The 26,928-nt window shown below is 45.7% G+C and overlaps 1 protein-coding gene across 47 annotated transcripts in view; it reads right to left on the reverse strand.

Annotated features, from left to right (window-relative positions):
* The window catches only part of LOC118379446 (heparan sulfate 2-O-sulfotransferase 1-like), a 118,312-nt gene extending 91,961 nt beyond the window's left edge, over positions 1-26,351 (reverse strand). For 45 of the 47 annotated variants that reach the window (XR_008066564.1, XR_008066562.1, XR_008066608.1 and 42 more), the window contains exon 1: positions 25,807-26,320. Coding sequence is in view for 2 of the 47 variants with exons in the window: in XM_052465997.1 (XP_052321957.1) it covers positions 25,807-25,930 (124 nt within the window). In the remaining 45 variants the exon portion in view is untranslated. Of the gene's footprint in view, positions 1-25,806 lie in introns of all 47 variants that reach the window. The other 2 variants (XR_008066565.1, XM_052465999.1) reach the window with 1 other exon arrangement.
* Between the last annotated feature and the right edge of the window lie 577 nt (positions 26,352-26,928).

Genomic DNA, 26,928 nt, shown 5'->3' on the forward strand with positions numbered 1-26,928 from the left:
TGAGCCTCTGGTGCCACCGACCAGCCGGCCCAATTAACAGGCACCTGGTGGAGGGTGTTAAGACACCAGGCTGGAGTCACGGGGTCAAAACACATCGAGGTTCTCATGTCCTCAGGCTGTGTTGTGTTAGAAGAGATATGACCCGTATCCCTCAGAGTATTCATTCAATAATGCTTGGTCAAAACATAATCTGGTAGGAAAATAGTGTTCCTCAGGGTTCTATTTGAGAGTCTATGCTTTTTAAAATGATCATGGCAGGGGGTTTAAATGTACACTGAACAAAAAAATATATAAACGCAAGATGTAAAGTGTTGGTCCCATGTTTCATGAGCTGAAATAAAAATACAAAGCCAGACATTTCTAGACAAATAGCTCATTTTTCAAAACAAAAATCGCACACTCTTTTGTCAAGATAATCCATCCACCAAAAAGGTGTGGCATATCAAGAAGCTGATTAAATAGCGTGATTACACAGGTGCACCTTGTGCTGGGGGGACAATAAAAGGCCACTCTTAAATGTGTACTTTTGTCACACAACACAATGCCACAGATGTCCCAAGTTGAGGGAGTATGCAATTTGCATGCTGACTGCAGGAATGTCCACCAGAGCTGTTGCCAGAGAATTGAATGTTAATTCTCGACCATAAGCCGCCTCCAGCGTTATTTTAGAGAATTTGGCAGTGCGTCCAACGGAGTCGTGTGGGCGAACGGTTTGCTGCATTGTTAACAGAGTGCTGCGTGGTGGTGGTGGGATTATGGTATGGGCAGGCATAAGCTACGGACAACGAATACACTTGCATTTTATTGATGGCAATTTGAATGCACAGAGATACCGTGACGAGATCCCGAGGCCCATTCTTTCTTTTTAAAGGTACAGTATCTGTGACTAGGGTTGCAAAGGGTCGGAAACCTTCCGGGAATTTTTTTGTGGGATACACACAAGGCAATTCTAGGTCTTGTGGCATATTTTGGTTAAACTATCCCCAATTCAATGGAATGGCAACCCTCTGCATGCACAGTGCATTCCTCCGTCACATGTAAAGCTGATTCTCAAGATCTTGCACAAAATCTTGCTATTGAGCCCACACTACGACACTGTCTGAGCCAAGGACTACATGCTTTCTGGTAAGTTTTGATTACAATACTGGGTGGGGTGAATATATTTTATATGACATACATTATTTTTTGTTAACTAGTAAATAGTAGCCTACAGCAAAGTGTGTTTTAAATCATTTCTAACTTGTTAACAATTTCTGATGGTTAGTTTTTGCTACCATATGGGTTTTAGTTTCCATACATGTTTAATTTAAAAACATTTATCTTACAAAAGGCATTGTTTAATCTAAATGCTTAACTATTTATCTGAACATGGAATTGTATGTTTTTTTTTTCAAACAAAATTATCTTTACAGGAAAATGCCACAGGCGCTATCTGATGTGGAGACATTTCACTGCAGCTAATATAGAAGGAAAAGCTGTGGTACATTTGTAAATACTGTGCCAAATCATATGTGAAGAATGCAACAAAGATGCAGAATCATCTGGTCAAGTTCATTAAGTTCCCTCGGCGCTCATAACAAGCAACCTCTGACAAAAGTCCCTCTACTTCTATTCGAAGTGAAAATGATGAATCTGACACCTTATCGACAGCAACAGCTCATGGTCCTCCTGGAATCAGACACCTTATCGATAGCAACAGCTCATGGTCCTCCTGGAATCAGACACCTTATCGATAGCAACAGCTCATGGTCCTCCTGGAATCAGACACCTTATCGACAGCAACACCTCATGGTCCTCCTGGAATCAGACACCTTATCGATAGCAACAGCTCATGGTCCTCCTGGAATCAGACACCTTATCGATAGCAACAGCTCATGGTCCTCCTGGAATCAGAAGTTGTTTTGACTCAATGGAGGAACGTAGTCAGAGAAATGCTGATAAATGGTCACAGGCAATGTGTATTGGACGAGATTTCTGAATGTTCTTCGTCCAGCATACACCCCTCCAACCAGACATGCTTTATCTACTCATTTGCTGGATGCAGAGTTCAGAGTTCAAGTGAAGGTCAAGCAAATCATAGAGAAAGCAGACTGTATTGCAATCATCTCTGATGGGTGGTCGAATGTTCGTGGGCAAGGAATAATTAACTACATAATCTCCACCCCTCAACCAGTATTCTACAAGAGCACAGACACAAGGGAAAAAAGACACACCGGTCTCTACACTGCAGATGAGCTGAAGGCAGTCAAGGCAAGGCTGCGAACATGAAGGCTGCTTGGTCTAAAGTGGAGGAGTCCTACCCTCACATCTCACACCCATTGGCTGTGCTGCTCAGGCATTGAATCTGCTCCTCAAGGACATCATGGCACTGAAAACAATAGATACACTCTACAAGAGAGCCAAGGAAATGGTTAGGTATGTGAAGGGTCATCAAGTTATAGCAGCAATCTACCTCACCAAGCAAAGTGAGAATAAGAGCACCACATTGAAGCTGCCCAGCGTCATCATGTGTGAGTCTCCTGGAGGGGAAGGAGTCTCTCCAAGAAATGGCCAGATCACAGTCTGCCGATATGGACAGCCCCATCAAGAGGATCTTCCTGACTGGTGTATTTTGTGAGAGCCTGAAACTCCTGAAACCTATAGCAGTAGCTATATTTGAGGGAGACCATGCCATCCTGTCTGATGTTCAGACTCTGCTTGCAGATGTAATAGAAGAAATCAGTACTGCCCTGCCCACTTCACTGTTGCTCCAAGCAGAGGAAACTGCAGTGCTGAAATCCATCCAAAAGCGTGAAGACTTCTGCCTGAAGCCCAGCGTACACGTTGGACCCCAAGTATGGGATGGAGATGCAATATGGCAGCCGTGCCAACATATCTCATCAGCCACCTGGTGGGAAGGGACTTTGTGGATCTGAGGCTCTTTCCCCTGTTGCCTCCATCATCCTCCAAATCCCACCGACATCAGCCGCCTGAGAGCACAACTGGTTCAACAAGGGTTGAAAAAAAAAAATAGGTGGCCATCTGGGCAAATTTGAGGCTTTTGGGCCTGACAAAGAGCCATCCTCAACAAGGTTGGAAAGTGACAGTGAAGATGAGGCCTCAGAGTCTGATGTTCAAGAGGTGGACATTGAGGAGGTCCAGGGAGAAGACATGGAAGCCTGAGAGGAAGACAACCAAAGCTTTAGTCTCTAGACTATAATTTTACAGATGTATGTTGAAAACATTTCTGGGAGATGCGATGGATCACTGAATATTCCCTTTTGTTGTTCAGTGAAATCATCCCATGTGAAAAAGTCAACTCATTTAAATTAAAGTTCAATTAGTAACTTTTTATTGAAAGGATTTCGTCATTTGGAATTATATCTACTTATGATAAAGTAAAAGGTTTGTTTATGTCACCAAAACATCTACATTTAAATGAAATTAATATGTATTGCCATATATTCCCACAGAAGGTTTCCATCTCTGAATATTCCCCAAAATGTGCACCCCTATCTATCTGTGACAGATGTATATCTGCATATCTTTATCCCCAGTCATGAAATATCCATAGATCAAGGCCTAATGAATTTATTGCAATTGACTGATTTCCTGATATGAACTCGGTAACATTTTTGAGAAGAGGCCTAGCTGTATGAGAGGCCTAGCTGTATGAGAAGCCTAGCTGTATGAGAAGCCATACGAAAGCCCAGACTGAGAAGAGGCCTAGCTGTATGAGAAGACATACGAAAGCCCAGACTGGGAAGAGGCCTAGCTGTATGAGAGGCCATACGAAAGCCCAGACTGAGAAGAGGCCTAGCTGTATGAGAGGCCTAGCTGTATGAGAAGCCATACAAAAGCCCAGACTGAGAAGAGGCTTAGAGGCTATTGCATCTGGTTGCTATGTGACTGTGCGTTTCGCTTCAACAACAGCGGATTGAGAGATCAATGAAGGATGAAGAAGAGAAGAGGTTGTCGATGCTGGAAATGGGAGACGTGGCCAGTAGACGCACGCACTCACAAACACACGCCAGGAAGCCTCTCCGGCTGGGACTAATTACAGGGCTGGCATTTAGCTCCCGCTCCACTACAATCCCCCTCGGATCATCCTCTCATCCCTCTCCTCTGTTTATTCATCTTTACATCAAATCGCAGAGAGAGGCGCTGCTGCTGATTCGGAAAAAATCTGTTTACTTAATCTGCGTTACCACATACTTTTCACCGTCTGCTATTAAAACACATTGGAGGAGATGCAAACCTCGTGCCATTAGGCCAAGCCCGTCTTCTCCTAAACCAACCAATCAGGAAGCTATTACTCACATGCACAGGGTTGCTAATAGAATCCCAGGGTACAGTGCAGGTCTAAATATTATACATGAATTGTGTGGCTATTGAGAAAGTTGAGGAGACTAAATAACTTGGCGTCACCTTAGATTGTAAACTGTCACGGTCAAAACAGAGAGTCAATGGTTGTAAAGATGGAAGAGAGGACTGTCCCCAACTGTCCGTATGTCTGCCACCCTACTAACTGTCCGTATGTCTGTCACCCTACTAACTGTCTGTATGTCTGTCACCCTACTAACTGTCACCCTGCTAACTGTCCGTATGTCTGTCACCCTGCTAACTGTCCGCATGTCTGCCACCCTGCTAACTGTCTGTATGTCTGTCACCCTACTAACTGTCACCCTGCTAACTGTCCGTATGTCTGTCACCCTGCTAACTGTCCGCATGTCTGCCACCCTGCTAACTGTGCGCATGTCTGCCACCCTGCTAACTGTCCGCATGTCTGCCACCCTGCTAACTGTCCGCATGTCTGCCACCCTGCTAACTGTCCGCATGTCTGCCACCCTGCTAACTGTCCGCATGTCTGCCACCCTGCTAACTGTCCGCATGTCTGCCACCCTGCTAACTGTCCGCATGTCTGCCACCCTGCTAACTGTCCGCATGTCTGCCACCCTGCTAACTGTCCGCATGTCTGCCACCCTGCTAACTGTCCGCATGTCTGCCACCCTGCTAACTGTCCGTATGTCTGCCACCCTGCTAACTGTCCGCATGTCTGCCACCCTGCTAACTGTCCGTATGTCTGCCACCCTGCTAACTGTCCGTATGTCTGCCACCCTGCTAACTGTCCGTATGTCTGCCACCCTGCTAACTGTCCGTATGTCTGCCACCCTGCTAACTGTTCGCATGTCTGCCACCCTGCTAACTGTCCGCATGTCTGCCACCCTGCTAACTGTCCGTATGTCTGCCACCCTGCTAACTGTCCGTATGCCTGCCACCCTACTAACTGTCCGTATGTCTGCCACCCTACTAACTGTCCGTATGTCTGCCACCCTACTAACTGTCCGTATGTCTGCCACCCTGCTAACTGTCCGTATGTCTGCCACCCTGCTAACTGTCCGTATGTCTGCCACCCTGCTAACTGTCCGTATGTCTGCCACCCTGCTAACTGTCCGTATGTCTGCCACCCTGCTAACTGTCCGTATGTCTGCCACCCTGCTAACTGTCCGTATGTCTGCCACCCTGCTAACTGTCCGTATGTCTGCCACCCTGCTAACTGTCCGCATGTCTGCCACCCTGCTAACTGTCCGCATGTCTGCCACCCTGCTAACTGTCCGCATGTCTGCCACCCTGCTAACTGTCCGCATGTCTGCCACCCTGCTAACTGTCCGCATGTCTGCCACCCTGCTAACTGTCCGTATGTCTGCCACCCTGCTAACTGTCCGTATGTCTGCCACCCTGCTAACTGTCCGTATGTCTGCCACCCTGCTAACTGTCCGTATGTCTGCCACCCTGCTAACTGTTCGCATGTCTGCCACCCTGCTAACTGTCCGCATGTCTGCCACCCTGCTAACTGTCCGTATGTCTGCCACCCTGCTAACTGTCCGTATGTCTGCCACCCTGCTAACTGTCCGTATGTCTGCCACCCTGCTAACTGTCCGTATGTCTGCCACCCTACTAACTGTCCGTATGTCTGCCACCCTACTAACTGTCCGTATGTCTGCCACCCTACTAACTGTCCGTATGTCTGCCACCCTACTAACTGTCCGTATGCCTGCCACCCTACTAACTGTCCGTATGTCTGCCACCCTGCTAACTGTCCGTATGTCTGCCACCCTGCTAACTGTCCGTATGTCTGCCACCCTGCTAACTGTCCGTATGTCTGCCACCCTGCTAACGGTCCGTATGTCTGCCACCCTGCTAACTGTCCGTATGTCTGCCACCCTGCTAACGGTCCGTATGTCTGCCACCCTGCTAACTGTCACCCTACTAACTGTCTGTATGTCTGCCACCCTACTAACAGTCCGTATGTCTGTCACCCTACTGTCACCCTACTAACTGTCCGTATGTCTGCCACCCTACTAACTGTCCGTATGTCTGCCACCCTACTGTCACCCTACTAACTGTCCGTATGTCTGCCACCCTACTAACTGTCCGTATGTCTGCCACCCTACTAACTGTCCGTATGTCTGCCACCCTACTAACTGTCCGTATGTCTGCCACCCTACTAACTGTCCGTATGTCTGCCACCCTACTAACTGTCACCCTGCTAACTGTCCGTATGTCTGTCACCCTACTAACTGTCCGTATGTCTACCACCCTACTAACTGTCCGTATGTCTACCACCCTACTAACTGTCCGTATGTCTGCCACCCTACTAACTGTCACCCTACTAACTGTCCGTATGTCTGTCACCCTACTAACTGTCCGTATGTCTGCCACCCTACTAACTGTCCGTATGTCTGCCACCCTACTAACTGCCACCCTACTAAATGTCCGTATGTCTGCCACCCTACTAACTGCCACCCTACTAACTGTCCGTATGTCTGCCACCCTACTAACTGTCCGTATGTCTGCCACCCTACTAACTGGCCGTATGTCTGCCACCCTACTAACTGGCCGTATGTCTGCCACCCTACTAACTGGCCGTATGTCTGCCACCCTACTAACTGGCCGTATGTCTGCCACCCTACTAACTGTCACCCTGCTAACTGTCACCCTACTAACTGTCTGTATGTCTGCCACCCTACTAACTGTCCGTATGTCTGCCACCGTACTAACTGTCCGTGTGTCTGCCACCCTACTAACTGTCACCCTGCTAACTGTCACCCTACTAACTGTCCGTATGTCTGTCACCCTACTCACTGTCCGTATGTCTGCCACCCTACTCACTGTCCGTATGTCTGCCACCCTACTAACTGTCCGTATGTCTGCCACCCTACTAACTGTCCGTATGTCTGCCACCCTACTAACTGTCCGTGTGTCTGCCACCCTACTAACTGTCACCCTGCTAACTGTCACCCTACTAACTGTCCGTGTGTCTGCCACCCTACTAACTGTCACCCTGCTAACTGTCCGTGTGTCTGCCACCCTACTAACTGTCCGTGTGTCTGCCACCCTACTAACTGTCCGTGTGTCTGCCACCCTACTAACTGTCACCCTGCTAACTGTCACCCTACTAACTGTCTGTATGTCTGCCACCCTGCTAACTGTCCCATGTCTGCCACCCTACTGTCACCCTACTAACAGTCCGTATGTCTGCCACCCTACTGTCACCCTGCTAACTGTCCGTATGTCTGCCACCCTACTAACTGTCCGTATGTCTGCCACCCTACTAACTGTCACCCTGCTCACTGTCCGTATGTCTGCCACCCTACTAACTGTCACCCTGCTAACTGTCTCCCCGTCTGCCAGACTGTCAGACTGTCTGCCACTGCTATCATCAGTGGGCTCTACAGATGAAGGTCCTACCCTATGTAGTCACAGTGCAGGTGCCAGACGGCACTAAACACAATTCGAGCTGGAATTGGCTGATGACCAATCGGGTTCTGTGAACCTGACCCACTTACAACCCTGCAGTCTAATTGGTCTATTGATTTCCTGAAGTGTGATGAGCTTTCTGTCTCTCTCTAAAAGAGAGAGTGCCATCATTGCATCCCAAACAGCACAATACTTTAGACACATAGGACTCTCTGGGTCAACCGTGGTTCATTCTTTAGGGAATAGGACGCCATTTGGGAGGCACTATGTGCCATGTATCATCAGAAGGCATTAGATGCCCTGTAAAGTGAACAACCTCTTATTCCCTCAGTGAAGGACAAACATTAACAGTGATATGTGATCACAGAGTAACAGAGAGAGCAAGAGAGAGAGGAGTGGGAGATTATACTGTGTCACTGCCATCAATCATCTTACAGAACGGGTTCCTTTCTTTACCCCAGTGTTTTCCCATTAGCACCGGCTGTCGGCTCATCAGCCGGCTACATTTTCCACTTCATTCGAAACCATACTACTTTTCATTGAAGTTTCAATCCGCTCGTCTGTCAAGCCCTCTCCCACTAAGAATGGACAATATGCATCTTCTAGCGATCCATTGATAGGCGCCTGTCAGGTCACAAAGTGAGCGATGACACAGTAACGCACCAGAGAGGAAGAGACGAAACGAGCGGTTTCACTCTCGCCAAAATAAGCCTGCCTTTGAAACAACTCCTCCCATTGTTGGGGTAGAGACATGAGCATCATCATTATATACAGATCTGTGGTTGCAGTCAAAATGTCCTTACACGGAAGGAAGGGAGAGAGAGCATGAGGCTCGTGAATTTGCACGTCCCATGTAATGTAAGTAATGGTAATGATGAGGCAAATTCCACGACTTAGTCTAATTACTATTCTCTGAAAAGTTCATTTATTTTCTTTTGTGTGTTTCACATAGCCAGTCACACGGAGTCCTGGCGCGTAAAGTAGACTATTTACTGTGCGTCGATTGACAACTGAACAGCAAAAGTGTTGACTAGTTTATAAAAAAGGTTTCAAATTTACTGAATAAAATCGATATCCCTTTTGCCATCCATAAATCATGCAACGTGGTTATTTATTGATTTTATTTTTTTTCACCTTTATTTAACCAGGTTGCCAGTTGAGAACAAGTTCTCATTTACCACTGCGACCTGGCCAAGATAAAGCAAAACAGTGCGACAAGAACAACAGAGTTACACATAAACAAACGTACAGTCAAAAACACAATAGACTTATTCTATGTACAGTGTGTGTAAATTAAGTAAGGAGGTAAGGCAATAAATAAATAGGCCAGTGGCCAAAGTCATTACAATTTAGTAATTAACACTGGAGTGATGGATGTGCAAGTAAGAAATACCGGTGTGCAAAAGAGCAGGAAAAAAAACAAATATGGGGATGAGGTAGGTAGTTAGTTGGTTGGATGGGCTATTTAGAGATGGGCTGTGTAGAGCTGCAGCGATCGGTATAAGCTGCTCTGACAGCTGACGCTTAAAGTTAATGAGGGAGATAAGTCAATTCATTGCAGTCATTGGCAGCAGAGAACTGGAAGGAAAGGCGGCTAAAGTAGGTGTTGGCTTTGGGGATGACCAGTGAGACATACCTGCTGGAGCGCGTGCTACGAGTGGGTGTTGTTATCGTGACCAGTGAGCTGAGAAGGCAGAGCTTTACCTAGCAAAGACTTATAAATGACCTGGAGCCAGTGGGTTTGGCAACGAATATGGAGCGAGGGCCAGCCAACGAGAGCATACAGGTCCTAATGGTGGGTAGTAATATGGGGCTTTGGTGACAAAACAGATGGCACTGTGATAAACTGCATCCAATTTTCTGAGTAGAGAGTTGGAGGCTATTTTGTAAATGGCATCTCCAAAGTCAAAGATCGGTAGGATAGTCCGTTTTTAAAAGGGCATGTTTGGCAGCATGTGTGAGGGAGGCTTTGTTGCGAAATAGGAAGCTGAATCTAGATTTAATTTTGGATTGAAATGCATTTTTTCAAGTTAAATGTGCTCTATTTCTCTAATGCTTCAGTTTTTTTCATAAAACACAATTTGAAGAACAAACATCACTGTGGCAATTCATATCTGGCAGAAAAAACAGTAACTAAGACTAATCTCAAAAAGGTGTGTGTTGGCCTAGAGACTTAAATTCACTGAATTCATGTCGTTTCAATTATAAAGTCACGTCTTTCTACACAAAACCACAACAAATTGTTCCAATCTGGGAGATGAACAGAGTGAGTCAAGTCTTTAGAATGTATCAGAGGACACCAAAATAGAGCTGCTTCTGAAAAAGACTGGCCACTTACTCTGTGTGGCCGGCCACTTACTCTGTGTTCTTGTGGAAAACACTGTTACACTTCACTAGAAATAGTCTTTATCTACGGACAGAAGAAAAAGGCAGGTTTGACAGAATGGTCAATAGTTTGTCTAGTTCTGTCAGAACTGTATAGTAATTCATGCATGTCTTTAACCTTGAAAGGCGTGGGGGTGGGGTGCAAGACACGCTATGCAAGCTAGTCACTTTTACAATAATGAAGATATTTTACGACTAATCAAGGGAGCAGTCATTCAGATCAATTTTTAAAAAACAGCAGGTTATCCTATTACCCTTTTGATATTCTCTTACTGGAATACTGGGAGTCTAACATTTTTTACATAAACTGAAATGAAAGATATCGGTTGCTAACAAGTGAGTGTTTTTTTATTTACATTCTGAGACGAGACATAGCAGTCTGCTGGACTGAACGCTATCTTCAGGTCCTCACAGCTACTGAGATACACTGGGTGGTTTCTCATCTGGTCCACTGAGCAACCATAGCCCTCATGGTAATGCACTGATCATGGGGGGGGATTAGGCCTCAGCAGCACTGACCATGGGGGGTTAGGCCTCAGCAGCACTGACCATGGGGGGGGTTAGGCCTCAGCAGCACTGACCATGGGGGGGGTTAGGCCTCAGCAGCACTGACCATGGGGGGGGTTAGGCCTCATCAGCACTGACCATGGGGGGGGTTAGGCCTCATCAGCACTGACCATGGGGGTTAGGCCTCATCAGCACTGACCATGGGGGGGTTAGGCCTCATCAGCACTGACCATGGGGGGGGTTAGGCCTCATCAGCACTGACCATGGGGGGTTAGGCCTCATCAGCACTGACCATGGGGGGGGTTAGGCCTCATCATGCTTCACCAGCAGCAAGGTTGGAACAGTAATGCTGGTGGGCCCATCCCTCTTCAAGTTACCATCACAACTTGGTTGAACACCTAGGCATATCTGAAAACGTGCAAAAACAACAACAAAAAAACCCACAACCAATTCAAGTCTGATCACATTTACTTTTAGGTTTCATTCATAATATTTTATTGCGTTCCTATTGGCCACATTTCAAGTCCATTTAACTTTCTCATTCATGAATGCCGCATGAACAAAGCTTTAGCTACACAACCGCGTCTTTGTCTATTAGTGTGGAAATGGGCCAAATAAGTTTACACTCAACCCACTTGGAAGGGAGAGAGGTCTGCCACCCGTGTGGAGAGAGGTCTGCCACCCGTGTGGAGAGAGGTCTGCCACCCGTGTGGAGAGAGGTCTGCCACCCGTGTGGAGAGAGGTCTGCCACCCGTGTGGAGAGAGGTCTGCCACCCGTGTGGAGAGAGGTCTGCCACCCGTGTGGAGAGAGGTCTGCCACCCGTGTGGAGAGAGGTCTGCCACCCGTGTGTCTCTCTCCACATTTTTTTATAAATCTACATTTTATTTTATCTTTATTTAACGAGGCAAGTCAGTTAAGTTCTTATTTACAATGACAGCCTACACAGGCTAAACCCGGACGACATTGGGCCAATTGTGCGCCGCCCTATGGGACTCCAAATCACGGCCGGTTGTGATACAGCCTGGATTCGAACCAGGGTGTCTGCAGTGACGCCTCTAGCACTGAGATGCAGTTCTTTAAAGCGCTGAGGGACTCGGGAGAATAATCCATAATGTAATGTCTCTCTCTCTCTCTCATGGGCTAGCCAGTTAGACACATTACAAGTTAGTTATTGACAAGTCCAGCGAGAGAGGGAAAAAAAAAAAAGCTCTTACAGTTCTGAATGAAGAAATTAAAGCAGTGCATTCTATCAGTGGAATTTAAATCTTGATCCAACGTCACGGTCAGGTTACCATGACCAAGATCGCAACAACGGGGTCAAAGTTGAATGTATATTCAAGGGGCAAATGGATCCAGGTGATAAATCAGATGGCAGGTTCACCTGGGAGAGATGGAGCGCCATCTTGGGGAGGTACAGAATGTACGGAGAGCGAACAGATTGGAGAAACCCTGCATGGAAGGCAGATTTTACACACCTGCTCAACATAGGGACAGCTGGCAGAAAATATGTCTTCCATGTACTCAAATAGTGTGATTATTTAAAAAAAAAAAAACATAGGAGGGATTTAAATACCATTTTGTAAGAAAATGTACTGATCAGATCCAGTTGAAATTAATAGTATTATTGCAGATATTACATCCCAAGACTGTAAACACTTAGCCAAATGGGGGTAATCAATATTTATTTTTTGATGGCATATCGATATTTGACTCGAGTCTCGATTTCACCCTCTCGCTTGTTCTTAATCTTTTCAGACCTTATTTCCTGGAATGATCAAAGCTCGTTTCGTCACGCTCTCTCGTCTCTCTGCAGCAGACGTTATATCGAGAGCAATATAATTGGAACATCAAATAAATCCACAATCCCAACACGCATTGCATCGTAATACGTAAAGCATATCGGCGCCGAAAGTATCGTGATAATATCGTATCGTAAGGTCCTTATAGCTTACCTGTGCTTACTGTAGCCTACACCAACATAGGGAACTGTATCTTATTGTCAGAGATGAGTTCACTTTTAACAACGCCCCCCGTGGACTTCTCCCCGAATTATTTATCACTACAAGGCGCTGCTAAAGAGAGAAAGTATTTGATTTCATTTCTCCCTCCCTCCTTAACTCGCCCCCCCCCCGTTAAATACCTGCAGCATAGCATATGAATCACAAAGCCAACAAGACAATAGCAAGTGAAACAAGTAGACCTGCATGTATCCCAAATGGCACCCTAATCCCTACATAGTGCACTACTTTTGACCAGAACCCAATGGGCTTCGTGCACTACAACGGGGAATAGGGTGTCATTTGGGACACTGGTCTAGGACGCGTTGTATTGATATAATGATGATTAATAGGACTAATCCATTCAAGCCACATGCTTCAAATTATACAATTATCCATCGCAGACAAATCTATAACTAAAAACAGGTGTTTTAATTAATGACGTTGTCAGTCTCATAACATTGACCTACAGTTTGATGTTTTCCTGGAGCTCGACTACTGTGTGCGCGTACGCTAATTGAATACACATCTATTGCTGCAGACTGATGATGACAATGGGAGTTTTGTGCAAAAAGATTCAAGGCACACCCACGGATCTTACATTAATTATTATATATGAAAACGTTTAAATATTTTCCTAGTGCATTGGAGAGCCAGTATTTGCACCACTCACACAGTGACATTACAATTTGGATAATGTGGTATGCAGGCTCCCATGCTGTTCTACAGACAGAGCAGATGGGATAATGTGGTGTATGCAGGCTCCCGTGCTGTTCTACAGAGAGCAGATGGGATAATGTGGTGTATGCAGGCTCCCGTGCTGTTCTACAGACAGAGCAGATGGGATAATGTGGTGTATGCAGGCTCCCGTGCTGTTCTACAGACAGAGCAGATGGGATAATGTGGTGTATGCAGGCTCCCGTGCTGTTCTACAGAGAGCAGATGGGATAATGTGGTGTATGCAGGCTCCCATGCTGTTCTACAGACAGAGCAGATGGGATAATGTGGTGTATGCAGGCTCCCATGCTGTTCTACAGACAGAGCAGATGGGATAATGTGGTGTATGCAGGCTCCCATGCTGTTCTACAGACAGAGCAGATGGGATAATGTGGTGTATGCAGGCTCCCGTGCTGTTCTACAGACAGAGCAGATGGGATAATGTGGTGTATGCAGGCTCCCATGCTGTTCTACAGACAGAGCAGATGGGATAATGTGGTGTATGCAGGCTCCCGTGCTGTTCTACAGACAGAGCAGATGGCATAAATAGAGGTAAGGCCAATCACAACCTCGTAAATCATTTGAGCAGCTGTCACAGACATATTTTACTTGTTGCGTCCCAGATAGAGTACTTTCAATAACCACCTCAGTGGTTCACCATAGCAGATTTGTGTTCAATCCAATAGGCTTTGGCTTAGTGATGCTACTGCCCAAGCTTTAAGAAAAGTAGAATCTACTGTACAACTCACTGGCTCACTCAAATTGGTAAGAAAAACTGGGACGTCAACAGACATCAGCATTTTCCACGCTAATTTGAGTAACCGAGCCTCAATGACAAATCCATTGCCGCTTTGTTCTTCCTAAAAAAAATATATATATTTTTTGTAATTATTAAATCAAACCCCCAAAAAAGGTGTGCATTTTATAAAGTTTAGCAAAGAGTGTAATGGTTCTGTTTCCACTAGGCCGCCCACCTCAGTGGGAGATAAAGGACAAATCATCCGACAGCAGCTGATGTTACGCCTGAAACAAAGTGACAGGTACCAAACAGCAATATCACAGTGGGTAAAATAAGCAGAGAGAGAGAGAGAGAGAGATTTACATTTAGTCTAATCCTTTGCAGGAAAAATCACCAGTTATAGAGATGTGCCCACGATGCAATGCTTTGGGGAAATGGGCTTTGGACAGGTTGGTGCTACAGCACATGCCCCCTACTATGTCTTCAACTGGAAAACGCAGAACCCCCCTCCCCCAATGAGGCAACATCATGAAATGAACCAAGACCCCCCTATGAGGCTGCATCATGAAATGAACCAAGACCCCCCTATGAGGCTACATCATGAAATGAACCAAGACTCCCCCTGTGAGGCTACATCATGAAATGAACCAAGACCCCCCTATGAGGCTACATCATGAAATGAACCAAGACCCCCCTATGAGGCTACATCATGAAATGAACCAAGACTCCCTCCTGTGAGGCTACATCATGAAATGAACCAAGACTCCCCCCACCCCCTGTGAGGCTACATCATGAAATGAACCAAGACTCCCCCACCCCCTGTGAGGCTACATCATGAAATGAACCAAGACTCCCCCTATGAGGCTACATCATGAAATGAACCAAGACCCCCCCTATGAGGCTACATCATGAAATGAACCAAGACTCCCCCCCCTATGAGGCTACATCATGAAATGAACCAAGACTCCCCTCCTGTGAGGCTACATCATGAAATGAACCAAGACTCCCCCCCCCCTGTGAGGCTACATCATGAAATGAACCAAGACTCCCCCTATGAGGCTACATCATGAAATGAACCAAGACTCCCCTCCCCCCCTATGAGGCTACATCATGAAATGAACCAAGACTCCCCTCCTGTGAGGCTACATCATGAAATGAACCAAGACTCCCCTCCTGTGAGGCTACATCATGAAATGAATCAAGACCCCCCCATGAGGCTACATCATGAAATGTACCAAGACTCCCTCCTGTGAGGCTACATCATGAAATTAACCAAGACTCCCCTCCTGTGAGGCTACATCATGAAATGAACCAAGACTCCCCCCTATGAGGCTACATCATGAAATGAACCGTGACTCCCCCCACCCCCCTGTGAGGCTACATCATGAAATGATGTAGAAGCAAACAGACACAGAGTAGCCCTGTAGAAGCAAACAGACAGAGTAGCCCTGTAGAAGCAAACAGACACAGAGTAGCCCTGTAGAAGCAAACAGACAGAGTAGCCCTGTAGAAGCAAACAGACACAGAGTAGCCCTGTAGAAGCAAACAGACAGAGTAGCCCTGTAGAAGAGAACAGACACAGAGTAGCCCTGTAGAAGCAAACAGACACAGAGTAGCCCTGTAGAAGAGAACAGACACAGAGTAGCCCTGTAGAAGCAAACAGACACAGAGTAGCCCTGTAAAAGCAAACAGACACAGAGTAGCCCTGTAGAAGCAAACAGACAGAGTAGCCCTGTAGAAGCAAACAGACAGAGTAGCCCTGTAGAAGCAAACAGACAGAGTAGCCCTGTAGAAGAGAACAGACACAGAGTAGCCCTGTAGAAGCAAACAGACACAGAGTAGCCCTGTAGAAGAGAACAGACACAGTAGCCCTGTGTAGAAGCGATGCGATCGGATGTCAGCCGGTGAAAGAGAAGGCCACTGTAATCTCTATGATCTCCCTCTCCTTATCGCCACCATCACTCCCCTCTTCTCTGGATCAATATAGCTGTCCTGTCCCGGGTCATGTTGGAGCACAAACAGTTTGTTGTTCCCCACCAGAAGTTACGTGTGTAATAGCAGGAAGTGGAACAAGTTCAGAATCACAGCTCCTAGTCGAGAGTCCTGATCGTGAATTGGACTGTCTGGAATGTGATAGGTCATTAATTCCGTACGGTAGCCTGGCTGCAAGGGCAAGATCAATTATGGATACATTTGACAAATTACTAAACTAATTTTTTCTTTAATTTAAAAGGCCCAAACTATAAAGGAATTCGCCAGACGAAATTCGAACGCATTCAGAGAAACATACACTCAGAGATCCATGCCTAAGCATTATCAAGCAGGACTAAACATGTATCTTATTAAAGTCCCCCCCCAAAAAAAAAAAAATTAAATTAAAAAATAAAATAAAAACAGGTTAGAAGGATCTCTCAGATTAAATGCCTGCAGAGTCTGCCACGTAGCCTGTTTTACCACTCAATGACTAGCCCATTATACAACATTAAAATCAGTCAAGTTGCTGATGACGTAATGGAATGTGGACACCCAGCTGAGATTGAGGGATAGTGAATGTGGACACCCAGCTGAGATTGAGGGATAGTGAATGTGGACACCCAGCTGAGATTGAGGGACAGTGAATGTGGACACCCAGCTGAGATTGAGGGATAGTGAATGTGGACACCCAGCTGAGATTGAGGGATAGTGAATGTGGACACCCAGCTGAGATTGAGGGATAGTGAATGTGGACACCCAGCTGAGATTGAGGGACAGTGAATGTGGACACCCAGCTGAGATTGAGGGACAGTGAATGTGGACACCCAGCTGAGATTGAGGGACAGTGAATGTGGACACCCAGCTGAGATTGAGGGATAGTGAATGTGGACACCCAGCTGAGATTGAGGGATAGTGAATGTGGACACCCAGCTGAGATTGAGGGATAGTGAATGTGGACACCCAGCTGAGATTGAGGGATAGTGAATGTGGACACCCAGCTGAGATTGAGGGATAGTGAATGTGGACACCCAGCTGAGATTGAGGGATAGTGAATGTGGACACCCAGCTGAGATTGAGGGATAGTGAATGTGGACACCCAGCTGAGATTGAGGGATAGTGAATGTGGACACCCAGCTGAGATTGAGGGATAGTGAATGTGGACACCCAGCTGAGATTGAGGGATAGTGAATGTGGACACCCAGCTGAGATTGAGGGATAGTGAATGGGGATACCGAGCTGGAATTGAGATTACATTTTTTTAATTTTACCTTTATTTTACTAGGCAAGTCAGTTAAGGACAAATTCTTCTTTTCAATGACGGCCTAGTGGGTTAACTGCCTGTTCAGAGGCAGAACGACAGATTTGTGCCTTTGTCAGCTGAGGGATTAGAACTTGCAACCTTTCAGTTACTAGTCCAACGCTCTAACCACTAGGCTACCCTGCCGCCCCATGGAAGGTAGGGGTGTGAACGTTTAAACTAAAATTGGGAACCTTACCAAGAAAACTTTTTGCCTCCACAAAATTAAAAATCACTGTGCAGTTATCACAAAACATAACTTTCCGTGTTATAGACCAACAAGATAATAGGCTATAAAAGGCCTGGGTTGTGTAATTTAAAATGGTAGACTCAGCGATAGGAAGTGCATGGAGAAAATAACACAGCATAGTGAGTCAAATGGTAGTACAGGTGCCATGTGCAACCATCTGAACGGGATGCACCATGAGACCCATATTGTTGCTAGCAGTGTAACAGTATAACTTTAGACCGTCCCCTCGCCCGCACCCGGGCGCGAACCAGGGACCCTCTGCACACATCAACAACAGTCACCCACGAAGCATCGTTACCCATCGCTCCACAAAAGCCGTGGCCCTTGCAGAGTAAAGGGAACCACGACTTCAAGGTCTCAGAGCGAGGGACGTTACCGATTGAAACGCTATTTAGCGCAGACCACCGCTAACTAAGCTAGCCGTTTCACATCCGTTACAGCATCAGCATTGTGAATTCATGTGGAATGCAATCATTTTACAAGAAAACCAGATTTAAAAATACAAAATAAAAATAGTTTAAACGTTAAGAAAAATGAATGAATGAATAATGTGTCACATTCCTAATTGAGGGATAGTGAATGTGTACATGGACATACAGAGTTAGACAGGAAGAAGTCAGCTGAGACAGGGAGAGGCGGCATTCGGGGCCATGCAGAGTGTTTGAGACAGGAATCAGCATGCCTTCAGCTGAGACAGGGAGAAGAGGCATTCACTCTTCCTTTCTTTTCCACCAGGGACTCATTATTTAGGGTACCATGTCTTCCATAGTGCTCATGCACTCACTTCCACTCTAGTTTAGATTAATTACTCATATCTGCCTAGAAAGGGGAAGTGTTAGGCTTTGTTACTTGACAAAACACACCTACAATAAGACCGAAGTCATTTGTTTCTAAAAAAAGAGAATGATGACCATCCTCCACTTGCCGTCTGTCTCAGTCGGTCTCTGCCTATCCGTCCGTCCGTCCATCCATCCAGTCTAACTGCACAAGGCTGAGAGGAAGAAGACAAAACCGGTAGAAATCAAACCTGAACTCTCATCGTGGTGTGCCAGTTTGGTAGTTTGCCCACAGGAGCAGATTAAGTCCTGTCGAAGTAGAATGTGTGGTCTGGCCTGGCATCGCTCTCCTCACCACTACATTTGCAGTTTGACCGGCAGCTCGTTTATCAAAGCACTGCTGATTAACACAAAAGCCAGCCTCCTGATAAAATATTAATATTGACAGTCAGAAAGACGATAGTCCTGCTGCAGTCGTATTAATCACACACACACACACACCTCCATTCATCACTCAGCTAACCAGTATCATAATGGATGTGCTGCCAATCACAAACCAAACTTACTCCAGTGGGCTCAGACGATTGGTTACAGTGAGCAAAAACATGATAATTAAAAATCAGTTGTTACACAGAAACAAAACCTTATTTTGGGGCTGACAAGTTGTGGGACAACAGATAAGGTTTGTACAATTATTATTTGATGAATTTTGTATTTTATTTCCGTTTCTAATCACCAGTTGACAACCCATCACTTACAGGATTAATTGACACAAACATTACAATGATTCGCAGAGATAACTTCGTCGTGCAGCAATAATAGCCTAACCCTAGAACAGTTAAAACCATTTTTTAAAAATACAGAAAAACTAGATGTTTTAAATATATGGAACCAAAACATTAAAAAAAAAGGTTAACTCTGTCTCTGCACCACTTAAAACAAGAAATCAGAGAGCATTATGCTGGGATTCCAACCGTCCAAGAAAATACAAAATGGCTCCAATCAGGTTCAACTGAAAAGTTGCAGTCTTCGTGATAAGGTTGCTGAGCAGAGATCCAGATTGAACAGACATGAAAACCAGACCCAGAAAAGAACAGGGCTTTACTGAACCGTGTGAGAGGCGTCTGTCAAATCGCTCCACCTTCTCTCCCCCCCCCCCCTGTTCTCACTCCTTTCTTCCCCTCCATGAAGTCCACTTTGCCAAGGAGACTTGCCAGGGTACCAAGACAATCCACTCCACAACGAGAGCCCTTGCTAAAGAAGTGGGGAAATGCATTGAGGACACGAAGGAAACATCCCCATTAGGTTCAGTTTTTTTTTTTTTAAAGTAACCTTGCCAAGTATAAAACCCATTGCAGCTCACATACCAGACTTAAGACATATTAAAATATAAAGCACATGCCTTGTTCTTGTGAATTCAGCCATGTATCCTCGGAAAATGGCCACTGTGTCATCTGTGTCCTTTCAAAAAGCTGTTCGGACAGCAACAAAAGAGGGGCTAATGATCAATCGGCAAAATGCACTCTACAAACGTCGCTGGGCAGATGAATCCTGTTCATATCAGAAAGGATAATCACATCTGGTCAAAAGGGTTGACCCATTGGCATGATGGGTAATGCCACTGTAATTGTCTACTCAAACACAAAATGGACATCGTGCTCTTCTTTCTCCCTCCAAATAGCCCAGGACCACCCAGTCATCAGAGCAAAAACTCTGCCCAGGCCCCCCCATCAGAGCAAAAACTCTGCCCAGGCCCCTCCATCAGAGCAAAAACTCTGCCCAGGCCCCCCCATCAGAGCAAAAACTCTGCCCAGGCCCCTCCATCAGAGCAAAAACTCTGCCCAGGCCCCCCCATCAGAGCAAAAACTCTGCCCAGGCCCCCCCATCAGAGCAAAAACTCTGCCCAGGCCCCCATCAGAGCAAAAACTCTGCCCAGCCCCCCATCAGAGCAAAAACTCTGCCCAGGCCCCCCCCATCAGGGCAAAAACTCTGCCCAGGCCCCCCATCAGAGCAAAAACTCTGCCCAGGCCCCCCCCATCAGAGCAAAAACTCTGCCCAGGCCCCCCCATCAGAGCAAAAACTCTGCCCAGGCCCCCCCATCAGAGCAAAAACTCTGCCCAGGCCCCCCATCAGAGCAAAACTCTGCCCAGGCCCCCCATCAGAGCAAAACTCTGCCCAGCCCCCCATCAGAGCAAAAACTCTGCCCAGGCCCCCCATCAGAGCAAAACTCTGCCCAGCCCCCCATCAGAGCAAAAACTCTGCCCAGGCCCCCCATCAGAGCAAAAACTCTGCCCAGGCCCCCCATCAGAGCAAAAACTCTGCCCAGGCCCCCCATCAGAGCAAAAACTCGCCCAGGCCCCCCATCAGAGCAAAAACTCTGCCCAGGCCCCCCATCAGAGCAAAACTCTGCCCAGGCCCCCCATCAGAGCAAAAACTCGGCCCAGGCCCCCATCAGAGCAAAAACTCGGCCCAGGCCCCCCATCAGAGCAAAACTCGGCCCAGGCCCCCCATCAGAGCAAAAACTCTGCCCAGGCCCCCCATCAGAGCAAAACTCGCCCAGGCCCCCCATCAGAGCAAAAACTCGGCCCAGGCCCCCCCATCAGAGCAAAAACTCGGCCCAGGCCCCTCCATCAGAGCAAAAACTTGAGGTATCGTCCCGGCCCTACTTACTACCATCTATTAATATAGAGCCATCCTCTCCCACTCAAACTTCAAATCTTGGACACTGCCCTCAACCAGTCCCTGCGGACAGAACAACCCCCCCCATGAAGTACTAGCATACTCCCAACGTCAATCTGTTGCACGATCAGCAGGGACGTGGACAACAAGAGGATAAAGGTCTGGCTAAGCTGCTTCTTCTTCTTCTTGTCTACCTAGTAACAATTATTATAATCCTCTTTGTTTCCAGGGTTGTGTCAGCAGCTTCCTGGTGTGGTGGGCCTTAGCAATAGCCTTAAATGGCAATGTATTAGTGGTACTGCATGTATTATATGCAGTACCACAAGGAAGCTGCTCGTGGTAACTCCAATGCGTTTCACACAACGAGCTAGCGTGACCTACTCGTCACTGTGCAGCAAATCATAACGGGAAATGCATTTTTTTTTTTTTAAAGATAGATCTCGTTTTTTTTATTTTTTATTAAAACATCAATTAGTATTGATAGCCTGTATAGTAGAACTATATGTAAAAGTATGTGTACAGTTTAGAGTTTGAAATACCTAGGGGGTCCCTGGTCAAAAGTAGTGCACTTATATTAGGGAATTAGGGTGCGATTTGGGACGCAGACATTGATGTGTCAGAGACTGGGCCATAGTGACAGACTGGCAGCACGATAGGGAATAATCCCCATTGCTAGTCATTCGTCACCTTTCACCTCTCCAGATACAGTAGCCGTCCACATTTAATCCCATTTAATTACAGTATTATTGGATTTCAGACCCCCCCTCCCTCTCTCCCCCCCAATCTCATCCATAATGAAAATTCAGAACATGTCTGAAAGCTGTGTACTTATTCCTCGGGTCACTATTCTAATTATTGTATATTTTTAACCTTGTTTTTTTGTTGTTTTGCATTGTTGGAGAAGTTAAACACTTCACTGTTACCTGTTGTTTAGGAAGCTTGTGACAAATACAAATTAGATCTGAATAAAAATAATGCTTTCTGTTCATTATTCATTGGTTCATTAGTCATGATATACTCGATTGATTGTTATATTTATTTATACACACACACACACACACACACACACACACACACACACCCCCTCCCTTATTTAAAAAATATATAAATGTAACTTACAACATTAAATAACGCCGAAGGGGAGCATGACGGCTAGTCTAGACTAGCAGCTCTGTCTCTACCCCGCTTCAGAGGAACAGGAAAGATTATCCTTTGGGATGGTTATGGCTTAGCCTTCGCAGACAACTGACAAGACATTTTCAAAACAAATAGTTTATTGGTCGTGTACACAGTTTAGCAGATGTTATAGAGGGTGCAGTGAGATGTTGTGTAACTACCTCCCAACTAGAAAGAAATTAATTAAAAAAATGTCAAACTGAAATTTTATTTTACCTTTATTTTACTAGGCAAGTCAGTCAAGAACAAATTCTTATTTTCCATGACGGCCTAGGAACAGTGGGTTAACTGCCATGTTCAGGGGCAGAACGACAGATTTGTACCTTGTCAGCTCGGGGATTTGAACTGCTGCTTCCGGTTACTAGTCCAACGCTCTAACCACTAGGCTACCCTGCCGCCCCTCTACACTCTAACCACTAGGCTACCCTGCCGCCCCTCCACTCTAACCACTAGGCTACCCTGCCGCCCCTCCACTCTAACCACTAGGCTACCCTGCCGCCCCTCCACTCTAACCACTAGGCTACCCTGCCGCCCCTCCACTCTAACCACTAGGCTACCCTGCCGCCCCTCCACTCTAACCACTAGGCTACCCTGCCGCCCTCCACTCTAACCACTAGGCTACCCTGCCGCCCCTCCACTCTAACCACTAGGCTACCCACTGCCCCTGCCCCTCCACTCTAACCACTAGGCTACCCTGCCGCCCCTCCACTCTAACCACTAGGCTACCCTGCCGCCCCTCCACTCTAACCACTAGGCTACCCTGCCGCCCCTCCACTCTAACCACTAGGCTACCCTGCCGCCCCTCCACTCTAACCACTAGGCTACCCTGCCGCCCCTCCACTCTAACCACTAGGCTACCCTGCCGCCCCTCCACTCTAACCACTAGGCTACCCTGCCGCCCCTCCACTCTAACCACTAGGCTACCCTGCCGCCCCTCCACTCTAACCACTAGGCTACCCTGCCGCCCCTCCACTCTAACCCCTAGGCTACCCTGCCGCCCCTCCACTCTAACCCCTAGGCTACCCTGCCGCCCCTCCACTCTAACCACTAGGCTACCCTGCCGCCCCTCCACTCTAACCACTAGGCTACCCTGCCGCCCCTCCACTCTAACCACTAGGCTACCCTGCCGCCCCTCCACTCTAACCACTAGGCTACCCTGCCGCCCCTCCACTCTAACCACTAGGCTACCCTGCCGCCCCTCCACTCTAACCACTAGGCTACCCTGCCACTTCAAATGTCTGAGTCAATAAGTATTCAACCCCTTTTGTTATGGTAAGCCTAAACAAGTTCAGGAGTAAAAATGTGCTTAACAAGTCACATACTAAGTTGCATGGACTCACTTTGTGTCCAATAATAGAGTTTACAATGACTGTTGAATGACTACCTCACCCCTGTACCCCACACATACAGATAACGGTAAGGTCCCTCAGGCGAGCAGTGAATTTCAAACACAGACCAGGGAGGTTTTTCAACACCTCGCAAAGAAGTGCAACTATTAATAGATGGGTAAAAAAATCATGTATAGCAGACATTGAATATCCCTTTGAGCCTGGTGAAGTTGTGAATAATACTCTGGATGGTGTATCAATACACCCAGTCACTACAAAGATACAGGCGTCCTTCCTAACTCAGTTGCCGGACAGGAAGGAAACTGCTCAGAGATTTTACCATGAGGACAATGGTGACTTTAAAACCGTTAAGAGTTTAATGGATTGGTCAACATTGTAGTTACTCCACAACGCTAACTTAATTGACAGAGTGAAAAGGAGGAAGCCTGTACTGAATTTTTTTAATATTTTTTTTTATATTCCAAAACATGCATCCTGTTTGCAACAAGGCACGAAAGTAACACTGCTGAAAATGTGCCAAAGAAATAAACTTTATGTCCTGAATACAAAGCCTCATATTTGGGGCAAATCCAACACAACACCGAGTATCACTAGCCATATCTTCAAACATAGTGGTGGCTGCATCATGTTATGGGTATGCTTGTAATCATTAAGGAATACTAAGAATGGTATGTACAGTAGTAGAGATGGTTTGGAGCTATGTCAAGAATATCATATTTAAATACACAGTACAAAACCCCATGGCAAGATGGATAGAATTGCAGGAAATTATCTTCCGGACCAGAGTCCAGAATATAATATAAATAAAATACACACATACATATAATATAAATAAATACACACATATATATATATAAATACATACATACACACACACACACACACACACACATACATATAATGTAAATAAATACACACATACATATATATGTGTATTTATTTACATATATATATTTGTGTATTCATATATATATGTATTTATTGGCTGCAGCAGTATCATACCCAGGTGAAACGATAACCTGACATTCTATTTGTTGGAAGGGGAAATCTTTTGGATCAGACCTAGGTGGGGACAACTGCATGATGCAGAATTGCCTCTAAGGGAATGGGAAACAACATATCAACACAGCTATAGCTGTGACAGCTAGCTTCTTCAAAATCAAAATACTTCACGCATCTTTAGCTTGATTTGAACAAGACGACACAGATTTCCAGCTAACTGAGTTACAATGCAGCTGTAACGAGAAGATTGAAACACTGCACATTTTTACCGGCGAAACGGCAACTTTCATCTTCATGCTAGCTAGCAGTAGCCACCTCATGCTAGCTAGCAGTAGGACAAAAGGGGAATTTTTCAAGGAAAACTAGCAGTATTTCAATCTTGTCTATGTATCAGTGTGGATAAAGTTACAATTTGGAGTACAGTGACATATCACATCTCTGCATTGCGGTATGTTTTCCGACTCCATCGTGTCTGAAGGCCCGAGATCCTTTTCCACGTAAATTTGTATAGCCACGTTTGCGTCACCCTCATGTTGGTGCTAACAACAGCTTGGTAGTGCCATGTATCAACAGTAAATCTAGTATGGCCTGGAAACTATAGTTACCGGAAACTAGTAAAACTTCGAAATGTCAATAGCAACGCAATTTTCCTAAAGTTAATCTCTCCCCAACTTTGATCCTGCCATGTCCCTCACCCATATTAGCATCACCCAATGCCCCCTCCCTCCCCTTCTGTCATTGAAATGGGATGGTCTTCCATTGGTTCATCACTCCCAATTTGCTATGTTGATCTCTTGTGTTAATGAAACCATGATTACGTTCTGACCCCAGTGCAGCTCAGTGAAAAAAAAAGCGTAACGGTAGGTTCGGGTATCTTCTGGTAAATACTACAGCGTATTAAGTTAACTAGTTTGTTGTTGGAAAACATCAGCCAAATGTGGTAACAGGGGATAAATTGTAGCCAGTCAACTGGCTACTGAGTTGCCTTTTGGTAACCAGCTGCAAGCTAGCTCGATTAGAATGCAAAACTGCACTCTTGGCTGGAAAGCTATCTTAAGCTAGTTAAACGTTACCCAAAAACCCCAAGATAGCTTTCCAATCTAAAAAAAAATCAATGATTGTAATTCTCCAAACACAATGTTTACAAACACTTAGCACGTAACTAGTGTTGATATTTTATAAAATATCGTGTGCACAACAACGTTTAAATTGCTTACCCAGTTTTGCCCGCGACTCCTCCAATTTCTGGATTTGGTTTTCAATGAAGAGCATCGACACTCCAAAAACCAAAATAGACAAAAGCTGTAACTTGGGAGGCATCATAATCCTTAAAAGCCCCATCAAACTATCAGATGTAAACAATTCATACCGCGAATTCAATATTCATAAGAGACGGGGTGAAGTCAAGTCTTGTGTTTATCAATGCACGCAAACGATGGGAATGTCCGAGACTAGCGTTCACTTATCAAGGGATTAAAAAACTAACTACTACTACCCACTAATTTAATATCTGACACTTATCAAATCAGTTCAACGTTGGGTCTTGTTCTCTTCGCAGTCCAAATTCTCTCCGCTCCGTCCGTCGTTTCATCCGTGCTCCGGTGAAAAGCAGCCTGCTATACACACAGCGCGCTTTCAAGCAGGGTTGCCAGGGCAGGTACATTTCAAGGGAATGATAACGCAAACCCGCACCGCCAAAAAGGACAGAAAACGAGCAAAACATTTGTTTTTTTTCACAGCAGGAGATTAGTTGCTATATCTATACAATAAACCATTTTCTATAACGTTACCAAGTCAATTAAGAAGGAACATTATAGTAACAGGCTGACTACACCTCTTGCATTGCAAAATAAATTTAGAAATCTATGTTATTCAATTATTGCACCACACTGCTTGTGTGCGCCAACAAGTGTCTGCATAGAAGTCATTTCTATATCTGACGCAGATCGCGCTGCAAGTCCTGCCTCTCCCATCTCCTCATTGGTTTATAGAAGCTCATCTCATCTCCTCATTGGTTATACCCACGTGGGTGACTGAAAGATGATGAGGTCAGTTTCGGTAATGCACCTAAGTTATGAAAGTTGCCAATCATAATATAAAGTAAAGAGAAGAAAAAGCCTGGAAGGAAGAGAGATGACTAGAAATGATTTGGTTGACCGTTTTATGTGTGGATTAATTGGCGGAGTAGAGGACCTTGTGCATTTCAGGTAAAATAACAACTCAATGTTTATATCCCAGGACAAATTAGCAAGCAACAGCAAGCTAGCTAAATAGGACAAATTAGCTAACAAGTGCATGCTAACTGGCTAAATTGCCATAAATGTTTAATGCGTTTCGAC

This window comes from Oncorhynchus keta, chromosome 1 (assembly GCF_023373465.1).
Source record: "Oncorhynchus keta strain PuntledgeMale-10-30-2019 chromosome 1, Oket_V2, whole genome shotgun sequence".
NCBI lineage: Eukaryota > Metazoa > Chordata > Actinopteri > Salmoniformes > Salmonidae > Oncorhynchus > Oncorhynchus keta.